General features: G+C 41.9%; 2 protein-coding genes across 5 annotated transcripts in view; both read right to left on the bottom strand.

Moving 5' to 3' along the window:
- Positions 1 to 767: 767 nt before the first annotated feature.
- gnat1 (guanine nucleotide binding protein (G protein), alpha transducing activity polypeptide 1) lies at positions 768 to 4,504 on the bottom strand. The gene is made up of 9 exons (XM_047584013.1): positions 4,248 to 4,504; positions 3,167 to 3,209; positions 2,931 to 3,072; positions 2,670 to 2,827; positions 2,459 to 2,587; positions 2,241 to 2,370; positions 1,971 to 2,124; positions 1,658 to 1,874; positions 768 to 1,573 (listed from the first exon to the last, which is right to left on the bottom strand). Exons 1-8 carry the CDS (start codon positions 4,351 to 4,353, stop codon positions 1,684 to 1,686), a joined length of 1,053 nt encoding a protein of 350 aa, XP_047439969.1. The 5' UTR covers positions 4,354 to 4,504; the 3' UTR covers positions 768 to 1,573; positions 1,658 to 1,683.
- A 1,524-nt stretch (positions 4,505 to 6,028) lies between these two features.
- Positions 6,029 to 12,483, bottom strand: part of sema3fa (sema domain, immunoglobulin domain (Ig), short basic domain, secreted, (semaphorin) 3Fa) — a 47,122-nt gene continuing 40,667 nt past the window's right edge. For 2 of the 4 annotated variants that reach the window (XM_047583776.1, XM_047583779.1), the window contains 9 exons: positions 11,017 to 11,086; positions 10,127 to 10,271; positions 9,800 to 10,022; positions 9,522 to 9,610; positions 9,333 to 9,374; positions 8,880 to 9,037; positions 8,688 to 8,761; positions 8,469 to 8,602; positions 6,029 to 8,350 (listed from right to left, as the gene is read on the bottom strand). In XM_047583776.1, the coding sequence (XP_047439732.1) occupies positions 7,922 to 8,350; positions 8,469 to 8,602; positions 8,688 to 8,761; positions 8,880 to 9,037; positions 9,333 to 9,374; positions 9,522 to 9,610; positions 9,800 to 10,022; positions 10,127 to 10,271; positions 11,017 to 11,086 (1,364 nt within the window). In that variant the 3' untranslated portion in view covers positions 6,029 to 7,921. The remainder of the gene's footprint in view (positions 8,351 to 8,468; positions 8,603 to 8,687; positions 8,762 to 8,879; positions 9,038 to 9,332; positions 9,375 to 9,521; positions 9,611 to 9,799; positions 10,023 to 10,126; positions 10,272 to 11,016; positions 11,087 to 12,483) is intronic. The other 2 variants (XM_047583778.1, XM_047583780.1) reach the window with 1 other exon arrangement.

Here is a 12,483-nt window from a genome sequence, read left to right as displayed (position 1 = left end):
CCTCATTCTTTGGACATAATGTTGCTGAAACCTGAGCAACTTCAGCAACCCCTGATCATAGCACTGACCCCACAAGCTGAGACAGTAGACAGTAGAAATGATGGGGGCATAAACCAATTTTAGAAGTTTCAGCTTCAACCTCCTCAGATGATTTTTCTGCTTGATGTCTGCCAAGGATTTGACTCTTCTCAAACAGACTTGCATCTCCACCGGGGGCTGTGTCTTTCCACATAGTCGTTTAAGAAATGAGAAGCTACTCATTTCATCAGCTGGAGTTAAATAACTTGTTGCCAGCTGAAACCCATGCAGTAATTATCTAATAGGAGGCTGATACCTAGTTAAATCAAGGTGGGGACTTTTTTTTGTCTTTTTTTTTTTTTTTTATCCAGGCAGTGTATGTTTTTGTTTAATCAGTACAAAAACTACAACCTGAAAATGTGAAAATGTGATTCAACACTGACTGAACAATCAAGATACAGTATAATATGTTCATTTATGATTGGTGGAGATGCTAATGAATGGATTTGTTAAACATATTTTTATATGCTGTCTGTAACTGTATTTACCATGACAGATCTTCTTATCCACCCAAGTAGTGAAGAATTTTCAAAATGGCAACTCTTCCTTTCAATCTGTGAGTTAAGGTAAAGGTGTTCAACCCTAAATGTGTCAGGTTTCAGTGCATTGAAGGAATCTGAAATATTCTGTGAAATTAGTAAATGACAGATGATGCTTCAAATTTGACCAAAAAAAAAGAGGAAAAGTGCTGAGTTTTCTACAGAAGCTTTAATACATTTAATCAAGGAGTACAATTATTGGTTTCTGTACAGGATAGTTGGCTCAAAGGCCTAGAGTTTCATTCAAGGATTTTTAATTTGAAGTTCAATACATCTACCATTCAAAAGTGTTACAGATCAACATGGTATCATCACACTTCATGAAGTGTCCAATACAAATCCGCTTCATTATTTACACTGGCCCATTTCAACTACTGCAAAAAGTTAGTTTCCTAACACTTCTCTCAAAAGTTCAGTTTGTGTCCTACTTGAATCGTGTTACAAACCATTCTTTAGTGTGTCTGTAAATAAAAGCCGTTTCTAATTGATTTTAAATGTCTAACAGAGGCTGAAGTGCATATGCAGGTGGTGAGGCCATCTCTTTACGCTCTTACTAGAGCCACTTCCTGGAGCATAGAGACAATGCGTTAGCAGGACATCTATTCACATTAGTACATGTGAGAAGAAATCTCTTCATGCCGACAGAAGCTTTTGATGTCTTAACTACAGTTTGGGTGGCCCTTCAAAGATGAGTTCAAGACACCCGATAGAAAAGTTAGCTTGACTAAAATTCAACTCATATGAAATCTGCACAGGAGTTTCTGACTTAGGAGCTGTCTTCTAGACTGAGTTGCCAAGAAGTCTTTGGTCAAAGCTATGTCTCAGTTTTGAACACAACAAATTGATTGATTTAACTTGTTTTTTGCATTTGCTGGTTTTGATGGGGCAGTGTACTTCTTCAGTCCTCAGTTTGAATTCGAGGGACTTGTGGAACAGGACAGGGTTACATCAGTACCCTGTAAAAAGAAAGAGTCACATTGATGAGGTGGTCAAGCACTCATTCTCGACTGTCATTACGCTATCTTGTCAGCTTTGCTCACCGTGGTTTGGTTCCTCAGCGTGGCTCTTAGAAGAGACCACAGTCTTTCAGGTTTTCTTTGATGATGATGTCGGTTACGGCATCAAACACAAACTTGACGTTCTCTGTGTCAGTGGCGCAGGTCATGTGAGAGTAGATTTCTTTGATGTCTCTGCGCAGGTTCAGGTCCAAGAACTGCATTTTGATGTAGTTACCAGCATCCTCGTAAGTGTTGGGGCCTTAATAAGACGATATTAAGACAAAGTTTAATTTTGTTTACTTTCTGAAAAGTCCTGAAAAATACGTTGCCATTTCACACCGTGTGATGATCTCACCATCGTATTCGGGGAAGCACATGCTGAGATGAGCTTTCTTGATCTTCTCAATGAACACATCCTTCTTGTTGAGGAAAAGTACGATGGAGGTGGCGGCAAAGTAGCGGTGGTTGCAGATACTGTTGAACAAGTGCAGACTCTCGTGCATTCGATTCTGGAAGAAAAGACCCAGTTCCAGACTTTCAAGTAAACTTTCAAGCTGTTGATTTACCAAGAAGGATAAGAGGCAAATACTAGACAATATCAAGTGTGTAATAGGACTTTTCATACCACTTCATCATCCTCCACCAGCACCATGTCGTAGGCGCTCAGAGCAGCAATGAAGATGATACAGGTCACACCTTCGAAACAATGAATCCACTTCTTCCTCTCTGACCTCTGGCCACCCACATCAAACATTCTGTGTGGAAACAGGAGTCATTTTATCTGTGATTACCACCATACCACAAGAGGGAGTTGCCCTGTTGAGGAACATTGCACTGACTCACCTGAAGTTGAGATCTTTGAAGGAAAACTGGGTCTCGATGATACCAGTGGTCTTCACTCTTGATCGCAGCACATCCTGCTCGGTGGGCACATAGCCTGGTTGGACCAGTCGCTCTAAGTCATTCAGGTAGCTACGGGGTGATACAAGTACAGTTACTGGCCGATACTGATATGAGAAATTGATATTTGAAATCAGTTCATGGGATTTCTTACTATCCAGCAGAGTCATTGAGTTGGTACTCTGAGGCCCTGTCAAAGCACGCCTGTATCCCAGAATCCTTCCACAGACGCAGAATGATGTCTGCCATTTCTTTGGGCATGGTCCCTTCCTCGATGGTATCTGCAAGATGCAAGAGTTTCCTGGCATCGTCCTGCGGGGCAGATCCAAGCAGACAGGGACACATTTACGTTCAGTGTGCCAGAAAATCCACTCAGCGTAACAAGCCCCTGAAAGTGCGCGTCGGTGGTCGTTACCTGCTGATCAGTGTGGCCGTAGTTAATGTTGAGTGTGTTCATGGCCTTCACAATGGCCATGATGGACTGCAGGGTGTTGCTGTAGATGATGGTGATGAACTCCAAGCACTCTTCAAGCGAGTAACCATCTTTGTGGATAATTCTGATGACAAGAATGTATAGTGTTACAATGCAGTTCAGCCTGTCCGAGAAGAAATGAGATGCTGTTCAGATGGATGCAAAGTCAAATATCTTACTTCATCTGTTTGACAATTGTGCTTTTGCCTGATTCACCAGCACCTATATGAAAGTGTAAAAAAACATGTTGAATTAATGGTTTGTGGGTTTTTTTTTTGTTTCTTTTTCATATAATACAATAAAGTTTTAATTACAAACTTTCTTTAAGCGACTTTTCCTGAATTTGAAGAAATACACTATGTTCTGTTCTGAAACGTTGCGCTTTAATTCATGGCTGGGTTTTTAGTAACTTGAACAAACGGCAACTGTATTAATTACAGATGACCTCATTGCATTCAGCAGGATCCCAGCAGATCATAATGCTTCTTACTTCAGGTCTAATCTTTCTTCCTGACCCTGACCCACATTATCAAGAGGATATGATGAGTAAGACACAATATCTGTAACAACCTGACAGACGCTCAGAACCACATATACTCAGGTCTAAATACAGAATCCTCTGGTGACAACTGATTTTTGTTTATAAATGCAGTATTCTTACATGCACAAACATATTTAGTTGTATATAATATAGAAAGTTAAATAATAATAATGATAATAAAATCATTATGAGGCATATTGTCTCCCTTGTTCATTTAATACAATAATGCCCACAGCGTATTTAGGTTCTGAGTGCTACAGCCACAGGCTCTGTTTGGGTTCGGTGGTAGGGTATCTGTGTCCTTCATGGTTAAGCTCTTTGTGCCGGAGGACCTGTTGTCTCTGGATTAACAGAGGATTGTCTTGAGTGATTATCAGCATGTCTCAGCAAATGGGTGACATTAGTTATTAAACACTTACTTCTACTTTTAACATAGTTAAGGCTTTAAAATACGGTCAGTCCAGAGCAATACAGTGTCCCTCAGCCGACAGCATATGTGTAGGATTACTTAGCATCAACTATAGTCAATCAGAGGAAACGTTTAAACATAAAACGAACATTCTTAAAGGAATTGTATTGTTACAGATGTATCCTACTTTTGTAACTCAAAGAAAAAGTACTTTTATCTTTTTCTTTTGAAATACGTGCAGCCAGATAATGAAACTTTCAACTTCGTTTTGTATCCTGGGTGCACACGGAGCCACCTTGTCTGTGTTTACCTAGCAGCAGCAGCTTGACAGTTCTTGCATCCTTGTCGGCATCCTCCTTCAGCTTCTTCTCCAGCTCCCTGGAGCGTTTCTCCTCAGCGCTAGCTCCGGCCCCCATCCTACTTTTCCCGGCTTGGTCCCCTCTGCTCAAAAGCCAAGTGGCAGGAAAAATGGAAGCAGGTCCTTGCTGCTCACCTACTGTCTGGCCGGCGCCTTCAACTATGCAGCTGATACGTCAACTGCCTGCAGCAAACACTGGATTATGTTTGAGTATTTTCCTGTCTTAGGAAAGGATTTTGGGCATCCTCTGGCCACCTGACCAGAGGTGGCCAATGCGGCGCAAGGACAGGGGTGTTTTAGGACAGAGCGAAAGGTGCGAAGAGAAGCAGACATACATCAGTAGGAGTGCTCTAACCTTTAGGGGAGACTTTGCTGTGCTCAGCGGAAGATGAACATCGGCTCAAGTACTTATCCCTCTGTTCCCCTCTGTACCTCCGCTGTTCTTAGACAGATAGATAGAATGGTATGGGAGGCTTTTTCCTAGCTGGGAAAATAGTTCCACAGCAAGACCAAGATAAAAAATAAATCATATTTGGGAATGAGTGTGGCCTTGTGTGTCTGGCTGGTGAGACTGACAACAGCTTTGCAAAAAACAAACAAACAAAAAAAACAAACAAAGCAAATAAAAATAACACCAGCTAATGGGAAACACAACCACGCCCTCAAACTCGCATCACAAATATGAAGAGAGACACATTTGTTGTTGGATACTGCAGCGCAGACTGAGTGCTGAGGGTGAGCTCTGAAGTGATTAAAGAGCTTTGCGGTTTCACCTGACAGATCTCATTGACCTCAATCTGTAGCTGGTTAAGGACGCTAATCTACTCACTTTCAATTATGTATGCATGTAGGTACAGCGCGTGGGTGTGTCCATTTAGAGAAGTACACATTACAATAAGACCGCTATCACTTTATATTACTGGGGTCTTTCTATTGCAGGTCAGTAGCAGTGGAACACAGCTTTTAAGTACTGTCTATTGTATCCTTATTTCTTAAATTCCAACCTAGGCAATGCTACTGAAACATAGAAAACACTACGTGAATGAAAAAACTAACCTGACTGAGAGCGGCACTCAATCAGTGCCTAGTTGAAGCGGCCTATGATTTGATTACAGCACTGAGTCAGTCCAGATAAGAGTCTCTCAACTTGGTACATTGTGACTTATTTCGCTCTTAGGTCAAATTCAGGGATATGTTTTGTGTGCGGGCCTTTTCAGGTCCTCCAACTGATTTTCTAAATCAGGGGTCTTCAACGTTTTTCAGACCAAGGACCCCCAAACTAATAGAGAGATTAAGCAGGGACCCCTATTATATGTGTTGTATATAAAACTCGGCCTTGTGCCATTTCTAAACAGACATTATGATTATCATTTTGTGTTCAATATTAAGGTATCCCTTATTCCTTTACTAGAATATGTTGGATTCATGGTAATGTGTATTTAAATACATTTAAATTTGTGGGGGAAATAAAAAAAAAATATATATATATAACGATGTCTAATCAACCAAAGATTTAGTACGCCTAGGCCCTACAGGATCCTAGGTTATAAATGTTTAAGGTCTGGCAGAAACAAATTTTTGTTCCAAACCTAACGAATATTTTCTGTTATCGATGCATTGACATGTTGCGTGGATACTTGACAGAAGTTCTTCCACTGCAGGTCAATGCAAGGCACGTCACACAGTCAGACATAACTTTCTGCCAACCACTGGCAAACAGAAGAAAACGTGTGTTATTATAAAATATAGAGCTTTAATTTATTAGTTAGCAACATTGAGGAGGAAGAAAAGATAGTAATTTTTTTACAAGTCATTATAATAACACCCACTGTGCTTATCGTACATCACTTTACCTCAGTGACCCAGGGTCAGTCTGAGTCTGCCAAACAGAGAAAAGAAAACGGATGCACATGTTTGAAATATATGTTTGCTTTTTTGAGAACCAAAAAAAAAAAGAGGGAGAGAAAGAGACAGAGGAAAAATAAAATCACAATCTTTCTGACCTTTCAGCATTTCCCACCATAAAAATGTGTGAGCACATCTATCATGTATTTCTGATAGTATTTCCATATTCCCACAACGAGACAGACATTCACAAACATCCACGGCAACGTAGCATCTTAGACAAATACCATATACATTACACTGTACATGCCATGCACGATAACAAGCCACCTTCTGAAGATTTCGCTGAGGGTTTCCCTTCAGGTTTGGTGGTGATCAGCTTGTTACTGGTTGTAGTGGTTGTGACTTCTGTTTTTACTGTGTAGAAGTTGTTCAGTTTCATAGTTTCACATCAGGGCGACACTGCACTAGCACAAAAAGTTGCTATGAAAGCTCGGCCGTTAACCAGTTGAAAAAGGAAGTACAGCACCAGTCATTTGATTAACTTGATTAACTAATTCATATTTACTTAAACTAATATTTAGGATGAAAATCTCAGGAATGCAAACTTTGGATTCATTGAGAGCTTAAAAAAATGCTTTGAGCATACAAACTGTATCCTTGACCTTGTATGAATATACTGCATATAATATGCCACAGATACATATGAAGTATTTACTATTTATTGAAATCACCAATTTGGCAACAGAAGGTGCTTTGTCTAATAATATATTTTTTTAAATTCACAAACTGTCACAAACTCACATATAGCTGCCTGCTGGAATATCTCATCCCCACAGAGAGAAAAGAGAAGGCAATGTCATGTTTTTCAGCTTTTGTGTCATTAAAAGACCCTTTCTCCCAAAAAACAGCTTATCACGAAGATCACGTTTGTTAAGAATACAACATTGAGATGTGATATTCACATATAAACAAAAACAAACACTTGGCAGCAACCGAGTTTTGGAAGAATTTGAGCGAGCGATGCAACATCTTCACTTGAGGCCAGGCTGGACCACATTATGAAAGGAAAGTCATCTGGCCTGCCACCCAAGGCCTTTCATTCACATGTGACTGCGTGACACATGTGTGGGCATGTCTGTAGGCATTTCTATAAATGTCTGCATGTCCCGTGAAACGCCATCTTTCTGTCATCTTGTACTCTGCAGTAAAAAAAAAAAAAAAAGAAAAAGAAAAAAAAAAAGGCCCACATACAGTAGATAGTTCTGGGGAAGAAGTTTAGGGAAGTTTGAGAGGTCAGAGACTTCCTGACTCTTCTCAGCTTAGACACTAAATACTGCCAGCAGTCAAATGATCCAATGATCCAACATGGTCAGCTTCTGAATACATGGTTCATTAGTCCTTGTCCACGTGCGCATCCTCCCATTGTCCTGGGTTATTGTTGCTGTTTCTCAAAAACACCAAACATAAAGATATTCTCAACATAATAACACATTGTAATAAACACCAACAATAATATTATAATAACAACATTTGCACAGATTTATCTATTCACAAAAAAACATGTTTTCTAGATAGGTACAAAGAATTACTTTTTACAACCTACAATAAATATTGTGTATTTTTTTTTCCAACAGTTACGATGCTGTTGCTTTCTGTTGCAGTTTCTGTCGTGCGACTGGAGTCATTCCTCTAAATGGAGGGTTGCAGTGTTTAGGAGGTTGTGTGAAAAGGTAGACGCGGGGGGTATTTGAATACGACGAGGCTGCACGTCTAGTTCCTCATGTCTCGGCTGGGGTCGTGTCCTCGTCGTGATGCCGGCGGTTGCGAGGCTTCTTCTGTTCTTTCAGTTCCTTCATGCCTTTGGCTTTGTTGTCCACAAGGCTGCCTTCACCAAGCTGCCAGTAATCCTGGCAGTACTGGTTGATCAGCCCCATCTCTGGCTGGCTGAGGATGGTTAGCAGGTCCTTGTACTGACCAGCGCTCGGAGTCCAGGCGCTGGACTGCAGCGGAGGGAGGGCCGGGCTGCCTGTCTCCACCAACACGTTGTTGACGGTGCGTCTGGAGAGGACCACGAGCTGCAGCTTCACGAGGGTGTGCTTGAAGTTTTTCTCTGTGGACGTGCACTGGTAGATGCCGCTGTCGGAGGACTGCAGCGAGCGGATCAGAAGGCCTTGGTCGGTTTTAAGGATGCGGCCCTCTGAGCGAATCTGAAACAAGCAGGAGGAGAATTTCAAAGGCTTGTTCAAAGGAATATATTATATATATTAGAATATTCTTCCTATAGAAACCTGCCTGTAGTATCTTCCCAGTAAAAGCTGAGCTCACCTCTTTCCTCCTGTCACTGTTTTCCTTCTGCAGGTGCCACTTGAGAGACACATGAGGAGACCTGGCCTGACACTCCAAGAACGTAGTGCTCTCCTCCACCCCATACTGGACTGAGTCCACGGTGTTCTTATTGGCTGAAAAAACACATATATTCAGCATATGAAATATTTAAATTTTGTGGCATATTCTGAATGTTCTCTGGCCTTACTACAAACTCACACTCACTGTTAGAGTTGTAACCTCTGCATTGGCGGATTGGGTTTCCATACTTCACATCCTGCCGGCGGCTCCGTCTAAAGGTTGTCAGGTTGAAAATACAAAGCTTAACTTCCACATTTATTTTTAAATATCACAGAAGTCCAAATGAATACTCTGACTACGTGCATGCATGCTGGTCGGTAGCACCCTCACCTCTTCTGCGAGGCGGAGTATCTGGAGCAGGACTTGCCGTCCCAGGCGCAGTACGGGTCCCTGGCCAGACAGCAGTCAGCGCAGGCCTCCCCGTACACGTCACAGCGATGGAGAGCCAAGTGGGTCACACCCAAGACTGATCCTACATACAGTTGTTGCTATAAAATGAGACACAAATCAAAATTAAAAACTTAATATCAGTCGTCAACATTTCCAGTGTACAACTCTGCAGTTTCCTAACAGTCCTCAAGTCTGGGACAAGTTATATAGATGTTTCAGAACTCGTCTTTCACAGCCTTCCTTGATCATCTGTTGCATATAATTAGCGCCTGATCACACTCGCCTTTGTTTGAAATTTATATTTACATATCAGTCATTTGTAGAGCACTGTAGGACATTAAGTTTACTATAAAGTGTTTCCATATTGTAGCTGAACTGTTTGGGGTTACTCACCCGTTTTGATGAAATCTTCATCGTGGTAATTGGTGTGGGAACCTGCAGTAAAACAATTTATAACTTTAACTTAGAAGCTCAGGGAATGTTGAAAGTGTTATTTTTGCCTCACATAACAGACACTGCATGCATAAACGTGGGATAGGACAGAGAGAGGAGGGCTGAGGTGACTAAGGCCACAACACTGACCTTGAACACTTCCACTTCCTCTAACACCAGTTCCTCTGTCTGCAAATCATCCCTCGGGAGGACAATCACTTTCTGGACGGTCCCACGATCTGTAAGACCAGAGACAGAAGCAACTTCAACTCAGCTCTATCCTAAAATTTGTAAAATCAATATCCCACATTCGCGTTAAAAAATATTGCGTCATGTTTGTGTGTATAAAACCTCCCCAGCCAGAAAGAAGTTTGACTTCAAGTTTCACAACTCTGTGATTACTGGACAACTATCAGAAAATCACTGACCTGTGCCGAGGAAGAGCACCTCATAGTTCCCATCAGCAGCTGCGACTTGGTCCACAGCAATTGTGGTGAACTCGTAGTCCACGTTGGTTCTGACCACCAGGGGGCGCTTGTGCACTGGGTATACGGCGTTGTACATGGTGGGGTGGTTTCTCATGAAGTTGATAACCTCATCTGGGTAATCCTTTGTGGATTTCATGTTGGGAGTGAAAGTGCCTCCAGGACACTGTTGACAGATTAGAAAGGTCAAAGTCAAACCTGCTCCTTCTCTCCATGATAAAAACCTGTCTTTAATAAGGCGAATTGTTGTCTTCTTTTTTTTTGACTCACAGTGCCAGGTCGAGGGTAGGGGATCTTCCCAGTGTATGCCACCCACTGGTAGTTGGGGCCTTGCTTGTGAGCAAATGGCCCGTTGAAGACCATACGGATGTCCGCCATGGAGTAGACGCACACGGCCGAGCCCTTGAACACAGACCTGGGGGAGGAGGAGGGGCGGGAGAAAGGAAGGTGAGCACACGGAGACAGCGGCTGGAGGATTGCGATTAACTCACTCCCTGAGATAATTACTGAGAGTGCTCTCTGCGGCTGGTAGGATCTACTTCCTTCCCACGTACTCTCTCGGCCCCTTACAGGAACGCGCCGAAACATTATGATGCACAAACACACTCTCCAAGCGACTCAAGTAGAGTCAAGCTGTCTGACACACTGACATACAAACACCCACGTACTGCAGAGAATCGCCAGAGTACAGGCTCTTGCCGCTGTGCTGTGGGTGTGCTATGTTTGCAACTCCTGTTACGGGCCCCTATCATTAGCACCACATGTGTTTCTATCAGCTGGGTTTAAACGTGCCTGATGCCTAAAGAGAGGATAGAAACAATAACACTATTTGTTTTGCAAATACATTTATCAAGACGAGTTTATTATGGCTCTGTGTGCACCTCTTCCTGCGTGTTTGCAATCAGAATCTCAATTTACTTGTTGGCTTGGTTGCCCGGAATTTTAATGCTGAGTGCTGAATGACAACCTGCTATCGAACCTGACCAATGGGGACTGTGAGGCTCAGACAGACTCCCGCTGGGCTCCACATTCAATTTGTGCCTAGTCTCTGAGTGTTGCAGGCCATGCACAACACGGTATTTCATCATCATCATCATCATCATCGTCCATCCAGGCAGCATCAACGTTAGAGATTTTGAGAAAAAGTGTCGCTCACTCACCCTGAAACTGAGAAGACTCCATAGATGACGGGATTCTTGGTGTCTTGAGTGGGCTGGATATACACGTCCCCTAATAGACAATGACAAAAATATATATATAGTATTTCATTGCAATTTTGTCAAATACTAAATTTGACTTTTTTTTTCAAGTAACAAATAGGCAAATGGAGAGATTTTGATAGAAAACTTTCTTTCATAGAACAACAATAGAAAAGAAAATATTTGTGTCGCAAGCTAAATGATCCCACATCTTTAAGATCCCACCTGGTTTCAACCCAAAGCAACTGTAATTGTGACATATGGAGACTTTTCGCTTCCTTCGAGGGGGGAGTTGAGGGCTAGTTCCTCACGAACCGCTGTTAGCGGAGCCTCGCTGAGGTTCTGAATCCAAGCCCCTCCGAAGCTGAGACTACAGTTCCTGAGTCTCAGTAGGGAATATTAGTGAAACAGAGATCTCTGCTGAAACATGGTTTTAATAGGAGCCATATGCATCCAGTGACTGTGGGGCTGAGGTAGTTGTGGACCCTGCATATCCTCTGATGGTTTAATGAGACAGAAATGCAAGGGAAAACAATGAGGAAGAAATTAAGTATATTAAAAGTTGACAGCTCGGGTAGAATAACATGTTGCCCACAGTTGAAAATGTAGTTTCATTTAATGTTTTGCATCAATGGGAAACTAGTAAAAAGGGCAGAGATCACTTGTTTGGAATTGCCTTGGACAGTATTTACTTAAAGTCTTTAGAAAAGACAGAATTCAGTTGAATAGGCATGGAATCCCATCCTCTCTTTTATAACCTCAGATCATTGTATCATTGTTAAAGCTAAAAGCACGACATTAAGTTGGCACGCAACCATAAGAATGCAGAGCTGAAAATGTCACCTGAACAAACATATATAATAGCAAACATCTTGATCATTTCACCCTTTACTTTGCATGCATTATGTTAACAGGAGGAAGCTTAAATTCATATGGCTCACGTAAAGCATCACTTCTGACTCTGCAAAGCTGGGACATAAACAAGCTCACTTTTAATTGTGAGTTTGAAATCTTTTCAGAAAAAAATCCCCTTGCATGCCGAGGTATGAAAATGACAGGTAATGGCTCCTCACTAAAGGAAAAATTAACTTTTGGCTACCAACGCTGAAATTCATAACCCCTCTGACGCCAGTTTGTCAGACCTCCTGGCTATAGAAGGAGCCGAATAAAGGAGAAAATAAATAAATCAGCGGAGAACTGGAACAAGTTGCATCATTCTAACTTGTGTTTCTGATGTGTCAGATCAGACAGAGCCTCGGAGGCGCGCTCAGCATCACATTAGCACAGAAACATCTCTAATTGCTATAAGCATGGAAAGAATACAAAGAGTTGGGATAAATAAGGTGCTGTGAAACTAAAAACAAAAGAAGTTGAATTATGCACTCAGTCAATAGTCACTGGATGGAAGAAAGGCTGTCAAATGACTAC

The sequence above is a fragment of the Mugil cephalus genome, chromosome 4, assembly GCF_022458985.1.
Source record: "Mugil cephalus isolate CIBA_MC_2020 chromosome 4, CIBA_Mcephalus_1.1, whole genome shotgun sequence".
NCBI lineage: Eukaryota > Metazoa > Chordata > Actinopteri > Mugiliformes > Mugilidae > Mugil > Mugil cephalus.
This window is presented reverse-complemented; position numbering and strand designations above follow the sequence as displayed.